The sequence below is a fragment of the Apteryx rowi genome, unplaced genomic scaffold (genome assembly GCF_003343035.1).
Source record: "Apteryx rowi isolate R43461 unplaced genomic scaffold, aptRow1 scaffold_5, whole genome shotgun sequence".
In the NCBI taxonomy this organism is placed as follows: Eukaryota; Metazoa; Chordata; class Aves; order Apterygiformes; family Apterygidae; genus Apteryx; species Apteryx rowi.
In genome coordinates this window covers 531,301-549,041 of record NW_020450760.1, presented here as the reverse complement: position 1 = coordinate 549,041, position 17,741 = coordinate 531,301, and the positions used below count along the sequence as shown (strand labels likewise).

The window sequence follows — 17,741 nt, the reverse complement described above, 5'->3', positions numbered from 1 at the left end:
ACTTAATTCTRTACCATTACAGGCTATTAAAATGTTATTAAACAAATATGCCTGAATATTCTATCTCCTTCAAGTATTCTGCCAGGGCATTATTATGTATTTTTAATTGAAAAATACTAATATTCACAAACCATAAAACTTACAGGGATTCTGTGTTATTTAATAGTAATATTTTATTATGTGATATTAAAAAGAAAAAGGAAAAATGTGGGAGGAGGGGGAGGAAAAGAAAGAAGTTACTTCTGGGTATTTATTGACTGCTTGGGAGTTTCAGCTGTAAAAGAGGCCTTCATGTTTACTCTTAAATGAGAGAAAGAGCCACAGTAATATATTTATTGTTGACCAGTGTTTGTAAACAATAACTAATATTGCCTCCTCTAATCAGACAGTATTCTTTAATATTAAAGTCGCTTAGTTTTGATCAAGTACTGAAATGAATCATAAGCAGCAGCATCTTTGGATATAAAAATGTCCCTTTTTTTTTCTTTTTGTGTGTGTGTGTGTGTGTGTGTGTGTGTGTGTGTGAACTTTTTACAATTATAGCCTTCCTGTAATTTCCATTTGGTTCCAGCTCAGTTAGGAAATGATACCTGGCCAACATGCAACCAATAGCAGCAACATTTTATATAACAGGAAATTTGAACTTGTTATTCGTATGACTTATTTAGAAATACGGTCTAATTTTCCAATAGAGTATCCCACTGAATTGAGTCACTTATAGTTTGCTGAAGTGAATGTGTTTAGGATTTGGGGAGATAAGCTTTCTAATCAGTGCATTTTCTGTAAACAGTGGCTTGTAAATATATTTTGCTGTTCGTAGTAGTATTTTAAAAGCTGTTTGTATGGAAGATTGTCGCTAGCTTTAGTGTCGAGCAGAAAATCTGAGTATGCTCATCATGTAAAGAAATCCAAATGCAAAGCGTATCTACTCTGCATATAGACTCTTCAGTTTGGGGGTATGCCAAAACTTCCATTGTTTGACACATTTATCCATAGTAGCTTGGATTTGGTAGGAGTTGCCCTTTCCTAATTTTGAAGAATTTTATTTCAGAGTGGGGTTTGTCTCATCCTTTCTGCTGAAATAGATGCTGATTTCAAGGCACTTATGTGAAAGAGGTATTTGAGTGAAATGTGCAACTCTTTGATAGAGCTGCCATCAGGCAAAGTGATCTTATCTGATCCTTGTGTAGGAAAGCAGAAAGATAATGTCTTCACTGGGCCAGCCTGCTGCAAGAAGCAAATTATACTGTTGAGCCTGTAGCATCAACTGTCCTCTGCTGCTCAGCTGTCCAAAAGGCTTGTGGGTGGGTATTTTGTAAACAGTCTGAAACTTGGACAGTTTATAAATTGATGATGATTTGCTCTTTCATGTAAAGGTCGTGCTGGACGTGTTTCCAAAGGGTATTGTTACAGGCTTGTACGCAAGGACTTCTGGACAAACTGTATCCCAGAGAGGCCAGTACCTGAGATACTGGTAAGAATTTTGGGGACCTTAAGGTTTTTTAATGTATGTAGTAATACCAGAGATGATGATAACTAGTTTTACTCTACTTTTCCCAAAGACAGTGTATGATTTAAGTAGTTACTATTAACTCTACTACCGAGTAGATCTCAAGTTAAGTTAGTTAAATAATTGATGAAGACCATTCAACGCTTCTTTTCCTCATAGAAAGAGATGCATCACAGCAAAAGAAGGGATGTGACTTTAGGGTTTAGCAGCTTGTTTGAATGAAAAATATCCTTAGTTATGGGAAATTCATTTCAGATTTTACTAAATTATTAACTTTAACTCATTTTTTATATAAATCACTTCAAGTCCCACTTCTCATGGAGAAAAGTAACAGTAGCATTGTCTTCCCTTTAGCGTTGTCCATTGGGAACTACGATCTTAAGAATAAAAATGCTTGACATGGGGGAACCAAAAGCCTTGTTGGCAACAGCTCTTTCTCCACCCAGTGTAGGGGACATTGAACGTACCATACTTCAGCTGAAAGAGGTACRCATTCGTTTAATGTTCCTAAAATCAAGGTAATCAAAATATATTGTAGAAGTGTTTTTCTGGGTTTATAAAGTAATAGTAACCTTAATTGGAATCTGAAGTAAGAACTATGTCTGGAGAATCTTTTCTCATGTTTGACTCTTGCTTGGTTACCATCCTCTTTAGCATAATTTCTGCAGTTACTTCAGCAAAACAGGATTATATTTTCATCACAGAACAACAGCAGATTAGTGGAGAAACAATGCTGTTCGTAAACAACATCTATAGTGAGAAAGAATAGAAAAAAGTAGGAGAATCTGAGCTCTGTAAGTGAAAATATTTCATAACAAGTAGCAAAATCCTGGTGATCACACACTTCCAGCTTATGACGTGTTAGAACCAACCTGAACATCCCTCTTTGACCTACACGAGGAAGTCAGTGACTTGGCTTTCTGATTATAAATTTGGTATGAGTTTGAACACTAATTGCATTAAACTTCTTATTTTTCAAGATTTGTAAGCAGCTGTATTTGGATGCAGTGGCTTGCTTTTATATTCAGTATTTGTAGTAGTAGTTTCAGTTCTACTAGGCTTTTAGAATTGATTTAAGAACCTCAACTTGGTTAGGATTTTGGTATTAATTGATGTTTTCTTGAGATAATTGCTTGTTTCTTGTCTTGTTTGCTTACAGACTGGTCTTAGATTTACATGATCAACTCGTGAATAACTTAATTTTAATTTTTGTAGTTAGGAGCACTTACAACTTGTGTGCAAACAGAAGAAAATCCACATGATGGTGAGCTGACTTTCTTAGGAAGGGTATTGGCACACTTGCCAGTGGATCAGCATCTTGGAAAGTTGATAGTCCTTGGTCATGTCTTTGGGTGCTTAGAAGAATGCCTTATTATAGGTAAGTGAGAGAAAAACATGTATGAACATTTCTATGAAGACAAGTAAGTTGCAGTTTTTCATTTTGGTTTGTTTGTTTTGTAGCTGCAGCACTCTCCTTGCGGACGTTTTTTGCAGTGCCTTTCAGACAGCATATTGATGGATACAGGTAGTATAGTCTTAGATGTTTTACATCTTCCTGACTGCATTTGAGGCAGAGGGCTAAGTTGACTGCTAAATATCATTTTTAATGTCATGAGTTTAACTTTCTGTCAAAGTGCCAAAACTAATGAGTGCAAAAATAAGCTTTCGAAGGTAGCTCAGGATACTGAAATCTACTGTGGTGTGAACTAATTAATATCACAGAAAGGGACTCATCCTTTTCTGAGTGCAAGACCTGATTGTTCAGCTTTGCCTTTCTGATGTGGACATATGGCTGTATCTATTAAAAATAAAATAAATCTTTGCTGTCTTGGCCATACAGCTCACCCTCAACAAAATGATGTGAATAAGAACAAATAATTACAATAAAGGTATTCACCTTGTTTATTGAACTGCTGGAAGGTATTGATACTGTGGCAAGATGAGCTGTGTAATAAATTCGATATTTGAAAGAAAAAAAAAAAAGATATTGCTGATAATTCTTTGTTTGTGTTGCCAGGAACAAACTGTTTTTTTCTGGGAATAGCAAGAGTGACTGTATTGCAATTGTGAATGCTTTCAAGGTACATCTTTTTTCTGGCTGATCTTCCAGTGAAATCTGGTAAACTACAACAGAGCTCCTTACCTTTGTAGGATCAGTGCAGTATTTTTGCTTTTAGATTGATTATGAGTCAACTTTTACCACTGAAGGAGCTGCACAAGTTTGCATCAAAGTAAGGCTGTAAGAAATGGTGGGTGAAAACAGGTTGCATCACTCAGTTTCTTGATACATTCCCTAATTTTTACAATCTCCTTTGGCTTTTGAGGCATTTGTTCTAGTTCTCCACTCTGTTTACCAGCTGCTTAGAAAGAGAGCAGGCTGTCGTCTCAGTCTCATACTTGCTAGAAGCAGGAGCAGGTTTGGAACAAGACAGGAATGAGCGGCTCAGGTTCTCTTGATTCCTTTCCATAAAGGACCCACTTTAGATGGCGAAGCAGATTCAGGGAAGGCTTACCCGTGTTGTTCTCATTATTATAAAATGGTTGCCTCATTGCCTACAGGAGAACAAATGGTGGTTAACTCATGCAAAATTAAGTTATTGGAACAATAACCTGAGATGCTGAAGAAGTTTCTAACATAGTATATCTGTTGTCTATGTGGTAGTGAGGATCCCACTGCAGCTGTTACAAATCTTGTGTATGAGACCGAAGTCTTTTTCATTGTAATATTTGTGGGTACTGTGCCTTCTCATGCTTCTCTTAAAATCTGCTTGGTTCTGGACCTGCCTGTGCTCCAAGACAAAATGTGGCTTCTTTTGCGACCTTTTTAACATGTGTGGCAACAAGAATGGTTGTAGCTAGACCCTAATACACAAGTACAAGAAAGGGTAGTCAAACAGTGAAATAGGTTGTGAATAGGCAGAGAGGTGGGAGCATCTCCATCCTTGGAGGTATTCAGAAATCTGCTAGACAAGATCCTTCTCAACAGTCTGATCTAAGTTGGCCCTGCTGTGAATTGGGCATTGGAAGACTTGATCTCAGGAAGTTTCTTCCAACCTAAATTAGTCTATGATTTGGATTTCCTTATGTTCTTTTGTGTTTAAATTTTCTTGTAGTCTGTGTTAGCCTAAGGGTGTCTCTGGGTTTTAAATTAGTGTTTAAAAAAATGATCTTCAGTATACATTTGGAAAATATTAGATAGTTGTAAATATGTCACATTAATTTGTTGTAATAATTACTACTGAAACATTACAGTTTGTGCCTGAATTTTAAGTCACTTCTTTCTTAGGCATGGCAGATCTGCAGACAAAAAGGAGAACTGAGGCATCCCAAGGTTAGTTAAATTTTTTTTTTTTTTTCCATTTGAGGTTGGTGACTCTAGTGTTGGAGTATTTTATATTCTTAGTACAGCAATTTGAGCTAGCGATCTTCCTCTGCAATAGCTGGGATTTTTCATAAGTAAATAGAAGCATAGGCTTTGAGGGAACATTGTGAGTCTTTGAATCCAGTGTCAAGTATTCAAAGGCAACCTTTTATATAGTCCCTTTCATAGGTGGACCAACAGTAGCCAGAATGTTTAAAATCCGACCTTAAAAAGGAAATCAAGCTGAAGTTGAAAGAGAATGTTTTTCTCTATAAGCATAGGTGGATCTTCCTTAAAGAGTCAAAAAGGAAGCCTTTAAAGTAGTTTAAAAAGTGACAGTGAGTGGGACCAGGTAAAAATAAGAACCTTAAGAGTCAAGTTTCTGACCTGAAAGATTCAAGATCCGTATGTGAATCGGCCTCAAAAATCAGTGGTATACATACAAGAAATAACTGCCTCTAGTCTTTCTGTGGTATGTATAACAGCCTTTTTGATTTCTCTGCTTCTCTGACTGTAATATGCTTTATGAACACCTGTGCCTAACATGCACTGAAGTTTTAACGAGTAACCAAGATTGCCAGCATGTGGGCTCTGTCTGTTAAAATTATGCATCCAGATAAAGAAGTCCTGTTTTCCTAAAATGTAATGTCTGTCTTGAAATAGACTTTATAGTAGCAACATGGAGGAGTTGGACCTGTGGGTTTATATGAAAAACTTGCATGACCCACAGCTGCTCTGATGTTAACCAAAGTATAGTTTATTAGTCAAATCTATAGCTGTGTCTTTATTTTTTATAAATGCTGAAATATTGGTTGATATGGATGCATAGAAAGCTGTGAAATGAAATCCTTCTATCACAGTATATAACTATGACTTATATCCACCCGGAAGAATTTGAGAGAATTTTTTAGCAGTAGAGAAACTAGTACATAACAGCTTTTGCATTTGCATTTTTCGCTTTCTCTTCCAGGAAGAGCTTGACTGGGGTCGATCAAATTATATTCAGATCAAGAGAGTCAGAGAGGTGAGCTGAAATAGATAATCCTTTTCATAAATGGAAAGACTTAACTTTCTTTGTTTTCTACAGATGTCAGGATCTTGGATGAGCCTACTGTTTGTATATATATATTTTTTAAACTCTGTGAATTTTTAGTTTGGGTTTCTTTGGGGGAGGAGAGATGATACTGTTTAAAGTGGGGTTAAATTATTAACCGTTTAGCATATTTATCTTTTTCTAAGCAATCTCCAGTATTATTTACCAATTACATAAATTCCTCAGATAGACCAGTTGTAGTGAGACCTCTGCAGATATTTTTTCCATTGTTACGTTGTTTTGGTGTAAGAGGCCCATTTAAAGCAAATATATGTATAATTATATCATAAGGACAGAAATTAAAAACGTGTGGTGTTTTGTTAGTAGCGTCACTGTAGCAGTTAATGAAAACTGCATTGCAAAGTGCTTCAAATTCAATGTGATATGTGGAGAGGGGAAATAATTAAAACTCCTGAATAACTGTGACTGGCAGAGCACGCCTTTGCCGGTTTATATTTGCAAGTAGCAAGGTTCCTTATTAAACAGTTGCTTTATTCTCCCGAAAAATATTTCAGCGTTATTCCAGCATGTCCTCATAATGGCATGAGCCCTGTAGAAGATGGGTTCAAAAAGCACAGAAAAAACAAAAGCTTTTGTAGTAAGCAACCATCTGGAAACAAAATGGCAATAGATTTTTAGCTTGTGTACCTCTTAGACTTTCTTTGAAACAACTTAATACTGATATTTTACAGATCAGAAGATTAGAAATAAGGGTTATTGGCCAAATATATTCTTAAGCTAAATCGGAAGAAGGGATATATTGCATGAAGAAGAATGTGCAATGTATGTAAATGTAAAAACTTACTAAAAGACAATTTAGCATGTGACAAATAAGAAGTAGACAAATCGAAGATTGCACAAAACTTGTTTTATGTGCATGCAGTGTAATGATTTTTAACTGAGAAACTGTATATCATTCCTTCAAGAAGAGTTCTGCTTGCTTTACTGCATAACAGTGACTGGTGCTCACTGAATGAAGTGCTGGTCTTTGTTCTGGGGTTGTTTGTTGGTGGTCTTTTTTGGGGGTGGTGGTGCTCATTTGTTTGTTTTGTAATCGTCATTCAGTGACTGGACTTAGGCCTCATACCAACATACATCATCCAAGGTTTGCTCTGAATGGAGTTGTGTGGGCTTTTCTAGGACACTTACCAGTATAGTACCAGGCTGCTGCAGAACATGATCAATTTTATCTTTTTTGCCTCCTTCTAAAGTGAAGTGGTGATATGCTCTCCCTTTAACATATGGGGAACAGGCATAGAGATCAAGACCAAAAGGAACATAAGTACCTTCGTTTAGTTCATGTTTTATTTTCTAGTTGACTTGAGATGCAATTGAAAATGTGTAGTACTTTTTCTGGCATCAGCTATTTCAAATTTAAGACTGTGGACTTGAAAAACTTACAGTTAAGTGATCACCTTGATGATTTTGATTCAATGACTTGCCTGGTGTCACCTAAGACCTTTGAGGCATGTGCAAGAATAAAATCTAGTAGTGCAAGGTACCCTGAAAGTGTCAGTGTGGGAAATAATGCCACATTATTCATGTAACTGAAAAGATGGTCTTGAAATGGAATATGCTTTTAGCCTGTTTATGTTAGCTTTTGAATGGACAGGGCTGTCTGTAGTTTAAGCTGCTTTAGTACAGTCTTGGACAGTTAGAAATCAGAAGAGCTACTGAACAGATGAGTAAAAATAAAACTGTATAAAAAGGAGGAAAATATTTTAAAGAAATTGTATACTGGAAAAAAGTTACTGGGAGGAGGGAAAGTTTTAAATACTTCATAAGATAAATGTATCATTCATTACATAATGTACATATTATATATAATGATTATGATAGCAAGGAGAAAAGATGAGAAAAGAGCAAATCATGTAAAGCTGAAGAGCTGAAGGACTTGTCTTGTATGATAGCCTCGTGGGTGGTGATGTTTTTTTGACCAGCTTCAGATAATTCTAGAAGAGATTGTGCCTGACTTAATAGCTCAGGTGTTTAGAGTGGACACCTACATTAACATCTATTACAAAGTGGTGGTGGGGAGGTTGTTTTTTGGGGGTGTGTTTTTTTGTTGTTGATTGTTTTTAAGAATTAAAAAAACCCCACACCTTTAACTTTTCACATACTAACTTTACAGTCCTTTGCATGAACGTGGGTTTGCAGGACTGAAACAGCCACGCTGACTGGTTTCCAGTCCTGGTAGTTGTCATATGAGGAAAATAACAGGAATTTTAGTATCCTAAAACTGCCAGCAATGGAATAGAACATGCGGAATGGAACAGTTTAGAGAACAGTATTTTTCTAACCATTTGCTCCAAAATCAAATGGGATAAAGAAGGCATTCACTGTGTGGCTGGGGGACTAGTGGCTGCTTATGGTTATAGAAGCTTCTTGAAAATGATTAGTATTTAAAGCTTAAYAGAGTATGTTCTGCTACAGGGCAGACTCGCTTCAGGTGCTTAAGGTTGCCTGCTGAATTAAGGGTGCCCTGTGCGGTTACTGCTATACTTAGGTGCAGACATCCTGTTTGGTGTTAGCTTGTTTCTACCTTTTAAAATATGAAAACAAAATGATTTAATTGGGAATCAGTACGTAGTCATGTCAAAGGTAATTTCAGTTCCACTTTTTTCTGATTTTTGTTCTGTATCATATATGCACAACAGTGCTTTCCAACTACAGAATTCTATGTTAAATATGAAGAAAACCGCCTGAGTCACACTACTGAAAGTAGATCTCTCCTGAGTAGAGATGTTAATCGGTATATCAGGTGAAACAGATATAGCCTCCTAAAAAAGAAAGGGAGCTTGCTTGCTTCTGTAGATTTTTACGAACATATTTTATTTGCATTTGTGGACAGTTCTGATCTTTTAGAGTTGTAATTTCAGGTGGCAGAGTTATTTGAAGAGTTGAAAGAGCGAGTCCGTGCATTTAACATGCATATTAATACTCAACCATCTGCTATGGATCAGGAGTATGTATACAAACAGCGCTTCATTTTGCAGGTAATACTTTATTAACTCACTTTTCAGGGAAGAACAGTTATTTACAAAGTTTATAACTGGCTTTTTACATACTAGTATTAGTGAATTACTGTTACCTCCTGTGTTTCAAAATTCTCCATAGATTTTGAGTTTTCAGATTAAAAAAGATAATGTTTTCTACAGCTTAGAAGTACAACTAATGTTAATTTTAATGTCTCAAAACTTGCAAGTAGTATTTGTTCTCTAGCTATCCCTTAACTTTTTAACAGCTCATCAAAATCAAATCAAATCATCCTGAGATCAGTTTAGCTCTGTGTGTCCGGATTAATCTTTGTTAAAGTCATAAAAATACTCTGAAGGATGGTTTGAGTTGGAAGGATAAGAATTAACATTTTCAAAAAAAAAGATTTCACTACTTGAGTGCTATATTTGGACCTCCACTGACTTGGTTAGTTACTGGGGAAGAAAACAAATTTCTTTCAGCTACTGTAACTTACTGTCGAATTTCCAATGAAACTTCTTGTCCCATTTGGACTGATCAGTAGGGTTTGTTTGTTTGTTTTGTTTTCACAGACAGACATAGTGATTGTTTCAAAGGCAATTTGTTTAACTGTGTCAACAGTGAACTTCTCAGATCTAAATTGTTAAATATTGTAAGACAGAATGTGAAAACTGAGCAAGTCTTGTTTCATGTAGCTCCTTTGTGTGAATTTGTTAAAAATGGGGACTCCTTTGAGCTAATCAAAGAGACTGTGTTAAAGCCAAGGTTAATGATTATAGTTTTCATAGACCTTGTCTTTCTACAGAAATATGAAAATGTTGCAGAATTGTTCCAGAAGATGAACTCTTTTTCATGAAAGTATGTTTTTAAGGGATAGGATTTGCATGAGTTAACCTTTAGTTTGAAATTACAGTCTTTCCTGGAAAGAGACAGGGAAAACTGTTCACATGAAGAACTGGTAATATCACTTTATATTGCAAGTGTATTTCTTTTGGAAAACCTGGATATAATGTGCTATGTTTCACAAAGTATTTTTTTACTTCAGGTTGTAATAGCTGGTGCTTTCTATCCAAACTACTTTACTTTTGGAAAATGTGACCAAGAAATTGCTGTGAGAGAGCTTGCTGGCAAAGATCCAAAAACCACTATATTGGTATGTTAGGAAGCTCAATAACTTAATAAAGTACCAAGTAATTAAAATATGTAGTGCTAAGGCTGGTATTTTCAAGTTTTGTTCTGTCCGGGGCCAGGACAGAAATAATTGTCTCCTCTGATCCTTATTTGGTAAATTGTCATCTCTCCCATCTTCTCTTCTTCCAATATAATAAATGCTGTGTGGGTGGGCAATTTTGAAAAAATTCCTACAGAGAACTGCCATTTGATTGCTAATCTCACATAACCAGCCAACTTTCATAAAACTCTTAAAGATTTTATAGGATAGGACTATCAAGGCTGCTTTTAATGTTTTTTTTAATAAAAACAAATTGATGCAACTATTTTGCAACCTTTTGCTATTTTGTAATCTCTTATTTGGTGCATGCATCACATACCTGGTTGTTATGTTAAGGTTACTCAGGTGTTGCACTCTGGGTCCTTTTTTTTTTTTTTTTTTTTCCTTTTTGTTTTTTCATGATTGAATAATTACAAGCTTCAAATGGCTGGGTTGACTTTGCAAAAAGGTACACAACCTAAAATAGGAAAATGTTTTGCTGTGCACTCCTGTATCTGAACTAGATATAACATTATAAAATACAATCACTGTGCTTAAACAAAACAAACCTACAATCAGCAAGCCTCAAAAGGTAGATTTGTACTGGCACAAAAGAAAACAGTTAAAGATGCAAAGATTGTACTTAAGGGAGGAAGGAAACTCCTAAAAGCATATTGAGAAAGAATTTTGTCATACTTCACTACTTAAGAAGAAGTGCTAGACTGAAGATGTTCACTGGCATAGCAATACAGGAGCACTAGCATGTTTACATATGTTTTTGAAGTTTTCAATATGTTGTTTCAGGATATTGTGGCACAAAAGTCCAGTTTAGAAGACTTGACCCAATCAGGAAGCTGATTGAGTAAAGATGAGATTAATCTTAATCAATGTTGCTGTGGCAAGACTAAACTTAGTTCTAGGGAACTATTTACTCTTAATGTATGTAACTCTTGTTCTGCTTGTATATCAACTGCTTTTCATGATGAAGAAGGAAAGAAGTGCTGCTTTGTCTTTGTCAATGTAAATGATTTTTCTGGGCACAAGTGCTGCAAGTTGCGCTTGATTTGAGAGACTACTCTTACAGCAGTATCATTCACCTAATGGTTTGTGTCCAGGACATAAAAGGCAGTTCTTCCTCCCACTCTCCAGTGCCTCTAAATCGTCTTGGCTTGAGACAGTTTCTGCAGTCTGGTCTAGACCATATTTTTGGCCAAGAGCTGATCTTAGTACTGTTCTTCTTATCAGGTATCATCCAGGCATATGAAGTTATTTWTTTATTTAATACTGTGTTATTTCCTGTCTAAAGTTTTAATGGCCAAAAAGAAGACTAAGCAGTTTTATAGCCCCTGAAAAAGCTTTCAAGTTTGGACTTGCTATTTAGGAGTTCTGTGATTTAATATTAAAGCAAAATCTCTTAAAAGACATACTTGAATAAGTAAAAGGCAGGAAAATTGGGGTTGCCAAACCAGATGGTATATCTGGCTATAGTGGCATTTTAATTATTGTGGAACTGTCACCTTAAACTGAATTAAATTAGTGCTGCTGGATTATTGTTTTGTGTTTGAATGYGCGTGTCCTCCTCTTTATGTTGGATCTCATCTGACTCCTGAATGAGCCAGTTCAGGGTTCTAAACTAGGAGAATGTTATTCAGTTTCTTTGTAGAGTTGGTTTTCAAGTTGGTTTAGTTCACTGAATTTGTGAAATGCGTGACCAGCTCTCATGTTGCTTTGGTCATACATAGTAATGTCATAATGATCCATTAATATACTTATCTGGAATGTTATCTTTAACAGAATGACTTTGAAAAGAAGTGTTGCAACTCCTGTAACTTAGGCAATTTGTAGTAGTTTGAGGATTAAAACCCAAGAAGAATAATGAAATCAGAATAATTTAAGTTGGAGTGAAGTCACCTAGTCCAGCGATCTGCTCAAACCAGGGTCAACACTAAATTCTGATGATGTTGCATAGGGCTTCGTCCAGTTAGGTTTGGAAAAAATTCCAAGCATGGATGTTTCACAACTTTTCTGGGCAACCTGTTCCAGTGCCTGATTGTCTGCATGGTAATATTTTTCTTCCTTGAGTCAGAACCTCCCCTGTTTCAATTTATAACTATTGCTTCTCTCTTCCTGCCATGCACCTACATAAAGAGACAAGTTTTCTCTTAGGAACCTCATCTTAGATTTTGCAGGTTCCTGTTAGGTCTCCCCAAAGTCTTCTCCTCTGCAGGCTAAACAAGCCCAGGTTTTTTTAGCCTCTCCTCTGCCCTCTGACCATTTTGGGGGCCCTCTGCTAGACTCATTCCTGTTTATCAGTGTCCTTCTTGAACTGGGGAACCCAAAACCGGATGCAGTGTTCCAGATGCATGCTAATGAATGCTGAGCAATGGAGAATAGTCACTTCCCTTGATCTACTGGTTGTGCTGTGCTGCTGTTGATACAGCCCAGTATGTTGTTAGCTGCCAGGCCATGCTGCTGACTCAGGTTCACTTTGCTGTCCACCAGGAGCCCCCAGGTCCTTTTCGATAGAGCAGCTACCAAATCAGTCAGACCCCAGTATATGTGCTATTGAATTTTGTGAGACTCCTGTCAGACCATTCCTCTAGCCTGTCTATGTCTCTCTAAGTTGTGGCCCTGTTCTCTAGTTTATCAACTTCTCCCACCAATTAGTCATCATYCACAAACTTAATGAGGGAGCATTCTGTCTCCTCCTTCAGGTTGCTGGTAAAGATATTAAACAGCACAGGTGCTAGGGTAGACCCCTGAAGAACATCACCTGTAACCAGTCTCTAGATAGAGCATGAACTATTAACAGCTACCCTTTGAGCCCAGTGGTCCAGCCAGGTCTTCACCCACCTTGGAGCCCACCCATCCAGACTGTAATGACCCAACTTGGGTACAAGGATACTGTGGAAGACCATGTAAAAATCTTTACTTAAGGGAAGGTCAGTGACATCTGCCACTCTTCCCTGTTCTACAGACCTAGCCATTTTGTGATAGCAGGTAATAAAGGTGGTCGGATGTGATTTACTGTTGCTAAATACATGTTGGCTATTTCCAGTCACCTTCTCCTTCATATGCTCAGAAATGGCTTCCAAGAGGGCTTCCTCCATGAATTTTCTAGGGACTGGAGTGAGGCTGACCAGCCTGTAGTTCCCTAGCTCATCCTTGCCCATTTTAAACCTAGGTATAATGTTTGATCTGTGTATGCAGCCTGTCTGACCCCTTGGACTTTTATGGGTTGAATTTTCTCAAGAAATCCCTGATTCCATCCTGAAGGAGGAAGTTAACAGTTAAATATTTAGGTGAAGCTGTTGATGCACTAAAATAATTAAATGTATCCAAGCTTTAACTTGTTTTTCTTAACAGTTGAGGAATATTCCTCCCTATGGATTTCTATACCATAAACAGATGCAGTCACTTTTCAGACAGTGCGGGCAGGTAAAATCTATTGCATATGATGGACCAAAGTAAGTACAAAATATTTCAAGTATTATATCTTTCTCATGTTTTCAATTGTGAGCCCAGTAATCAACTTATTTCTTTGTCGCTGTTGCACTGACAAACRTGAGTGTATTTCTTATGATTTAATCTGCTTGGAATAGGTAATTTATTTTTAATGCATTGGCTAGAATAAGAAAGGTAGCCTTGAGGCTTAATATGTGAAATGGAGTAGCAGAGTAATCCAGTAGCATTAGATAAACGAGCTCAGTGAGAGACTGCTTTCTGTTTTCTCTCTTCTGTTGCCTAACAGTGCCCTTAAAACTGCAGCTGCTCTGTCTGTACTTGTTTCTAACTTGCAGTGAATTCAGCTCATTTGCACCAAATCAAGTGGCTTTGCACAAAATATATGTGACTGGCTGCTTTAGCAGATTTGCTGGCTGACTTTGGGCTACAACTGTCCAAAGTTGAAAATTTCATATAGCCTTTCTTATGCCTCTTCTAAGCTCTAATACCTTTGTTATTCATATATATTTCCACCACATTATTTCTAACTTGTATTAGATTTACTCAGTAGTTTTGGTATGTTCTTGTGAGAATGCTAGAAAAATTTCTTAACTGCAATTAAAAATGCTTTAAGATGTATAAGAGGAGTAGGCAAAGCCTGTGAGGAAGCTGCTCTTTTACAGTTCTCTGGGCTGCCAAGATAAAGACAGGGAGAAGAAACGATTGGGTTTTGGGTTTTGTTTCCTCATCAAGGACCTTTGCAACTTTATTTTGTGGGGTTTTTGGAACAGGGCTTTTGTGGAGTTCTCTCGTAACCCGATGGAGGGCTTTAAGACTCTTCCCGCAGTGTATATGTCACTTAAAATGTCCCAGCTGAAAATTCCCCTCGACCTCAATGTTCATGATCCAGACGAGATCACAAGGCGGCTGGCAGGTGGGACAGCTGCAAGAGCAAAACACCCAAGGTGATTGCGTTCTGTGGGGAAACAGCTTTGTTTGCCGTCTTGCGCTGAAGCGAGGTTTACAGGACGGAGCGTTTCCTGGAATTGTTACCRGGGTGGAACCTCTGTGCCAGCAGAACATTTTTGCTGGTACTTCAGGAAAACTGTAGTAAAGTCATTATTTGAACACTTTAATGGCTGTGGAGAAAAGTGCCATGAAGCAAGAAACTTAATTCAGATGCATGTCTTGGACTAGAAATATCATAATTGTCTTAAATATCTTTTTTTATGGTTAAAGGTGTTTCCCTAGAGCAATCTGAGTGTACACTGTCTATTTACATTTCAATCCCATTTTCTTAGAGACGTGTGGAATTATGATATATGTTACAACTTTACACAGTGATTTCTGTTCATGCTAGGGACAATGTGGGGATTGTTAGGACCAAAAGAGAAAAGGAAGGGCATTTGGAGACATAATAAAAAGGGATGTTTGGAAATAGTGATTAAGGATGCAATGTAGCAAGTCCATCTGGTTAGACCATACCTGCTTTTGCTAGAAAGGTCTGGCACATGGGTTTCATGGTCTGGAATATATGCTGTCTGTGAGTCTCTGCTCTTGGTTGTACATGCAACTGCTGAAACAGTAATCTGCCTAGTTCATGAGTTCGTGATAGCCAATTTTAATATTTTAAACATGAAATCCAAAATAGGAAGGCAGGACTGAACTGTAAAGGTTAAAGTGCATGTGAATACATCACTTCCAGTTGATCATAATTGTTTTTAATAAAGCACATGTGGCAGTTTTACTGTGCCCCAAAACTGTACTTAAAAACTATACGAAAAATAATTCTTAAAGGATTCAAGAAAGAAATCACTCAGACTGGAGGACTAATTCTGGATTTCCTAACTTTTGTCAAGTAAAAAGAATGTGATATTCAAAAAAGAGGATATGCTGAATTTATATTTGTGCTGCAGTGTATTCAATTTATTTTCAGAAAATTAGCTTAGACAGCATGCCATAGCAGAAAACTTGCTGTTTAACCTTGATTTTTTTTTTTTTTGGATATTTAATGAATTGGTGGCGCAGTTACTCCTCAGTGTGAATATGCCTGCCTTCAGTCATAACAGGCTGTCACGCTACTATGTTGCATAGTCATTTTTCATTTTAATTAACTTCATACCTTTTTAAATAAAGGCCATTAAGTACCTAAATGAATATTAAGGCTTATTTTTTCCTTGCAAAATGTGAGTGCCATAATTTTTGTCAGTAAGTTGATCTTTTTTTCCTCTAAGTACATACATACGTTCGTGCTAAATGAATGTGAGAAGCAAGTGGAAAATGAAAATTGAACTCTGAATTTTCACTTTTGAATTTTCCCCAAACCTGGTGCATATGTATTTAGCATCCTTATTCCGTAAATTTTTCAGAGTAAATGTGGACTATCAGAAGCAGACAGTAGAGCCTGCGGAAATATCATTTGGTGTTTCGGAACTGTCAAAGATGATCCCAAATCGTCTTCTATCCGTCAATGTAACGGAGGTAGGAATGTTCTATATCTCAAGGAAATTATGTCTAATCATCAGGACCTAGCTATATTTGCACAGATGAATATTCAACAAGTGAAAACAATGGGTATTAATAATTCATTTAGCACAGAGTTATTCAGGAAGGGTTTGAAAAATATTCTTGGTCTAACTTTTAATATTTTTGTGTTAAACAGTACTCACATTTCTTTCCTCAGTTATTGAAATTTGTTTGCGTTTGTTAAACCACTAAAAATATGTGGGATTCTCTGGCAGAAAATGTTACCTGGAAGTAGGCTTAAATGTAAAGGGGATAATGAGAGTGATAAAATATTTGTGTACACTATAGAAATGAATATAAGTAGGTGTTTGGGCCATTTATCTAGCTATTGTAAACTGGCAGTTTTCTTTAGAAGCTGTAGATATGAGAAATTAGATAAATTCATGGTACTGCATGCTCATTCAGGAAAAACTGTTGCATGCATAAAAGGTGGTGTATTAGGATGAAAAAAAAGTGTGATTCGTTAGTGACATAAAATGCAGCAGCTGATAGGGAAGCATCACATTCTGAGGAGCCTTAAAAATCGAGCAGCATCCTGTATTTTTTTTCATCACAGGGAACTCAAAGTGAAGCATCATCTGCATTTCTTATCTATTTTCATACTGTTTCCACAAAACATTTAATACCCGTTCCACCACCTCTTGGAATAGCATACACAGCTGTGACCTGTACTTGGGTGACGTAGAAGCCTTTCTGTGTCAGTCCCAAATGTATGGTCTGGGTTTCTCCTTTTCATTGGCTGTTAGTTGGACTACAGTTTTGACACCTTCGTATGACAAAATGAATAAACAAATAAACTCCCTTTCTTACAATGGTGGGAAAGCTGGAGGCAGATGTTTCCAGGAGAACAGGCAGGGTAGGTCTGTCAAATACTGAGTTAATAAAAGAAATCAAGCAACAACCTTAGCAGCATTTCAGGTAACTTTGAGTGTATTGTCAGGAAGACCAGAGAAAGGGAGCCTGAAGACAAGATTGAAAGGAAGGCTCTATTAGTTCTGTTTTTGTTTTTTGTTTTTTTTACACAGGGAAAAAAGGAATATATCTGTTTAAAATCATGTTGCAAGATTTGTTATGTCAACTCTCTCAATTATAAGTCCATATTTGAGTAAGCTTAAAAAAATTCAAATAGTGATAGTGCAAAGATTTTTGAAAAATTTTAACAATAAATGCATTTTAGAATGAGCATGTGTGTGTGCACGTACATATATATAAGTATTTCTAAAATCTGAAGCTGAGAATTAAGTCTTGTGTTAACTGTAGTCTTTTCAACAAATTGATTAATACTAAGCAGTATATAAGCTGTTGAAATTTTAAAGAAGGTTCAAACCACCGAGCTAGTGCAAATTACAGGCTGAAGTATTCACAGAATCACAGAATGGTTGAGGTTGGAAGGGACCTCTGGAGATCATCTAGTCCAACCCCCCTCTCAAGCAGGGTCACCTAGAGCACATTGCACAGGATCACGTCCAGCGTGTTTTGAATATCTCCAGAGAAGGAGACTCCACMACCTCTCTGGGCAACCTGTTCCAGTGCTCTGTCACCCTCACAGTGAAGAAGTTTTTCCTCATGTTCAGATGGAACTGTCTGTGTTTCAGTTTGTGCCCGTTGCCTCGCATCCTGT

The 17,741-nt window shown here is 36.9% G+C and overlaps 1 protein-coding gene across 1 annotated transcript in view; it reads left to right on the top strand.

Annotated features, from left to right (window-relative positions):
• Window positions 1–17,741, top strand: part of TDRD9 (tudor domain containing 9) — an 83,708-nt gene that overhangs the window by 49,239 nt on the left and 16,728 nt on the right. The window contains 12 exon segments of the mRNA XM_026079441.1: window positions 1,377–1,474; window positions 1,865–1,996; window positions 2,726–2,888; window positions 2,972–3,035; window positions 3,528–3,591; window positions 4,797–4,841; window positions 5,842–5,895; window positions 8,844–8,960; window positions 9,986–10,093; window positions 13,517–13,617; window positions 14,386–14,559; window positions 15,964–16,075. Of these exon segments, the coding sequence (XP_025935226.1) occupies window positions 1,377–1,474; window positions 1,865–1,996; window positions 2,726–2,888; window positions 2,972–3,035; window positions 3,528–3,591; window positions 4,797–4,841; window positions 5,842–5,895; window positions 8,844–8,960; window positions 9,986–10,093; window positions 13,517–13,617; window positions 14,386–14,559; window positions 15,964–16,075 (1,232 nt within the window).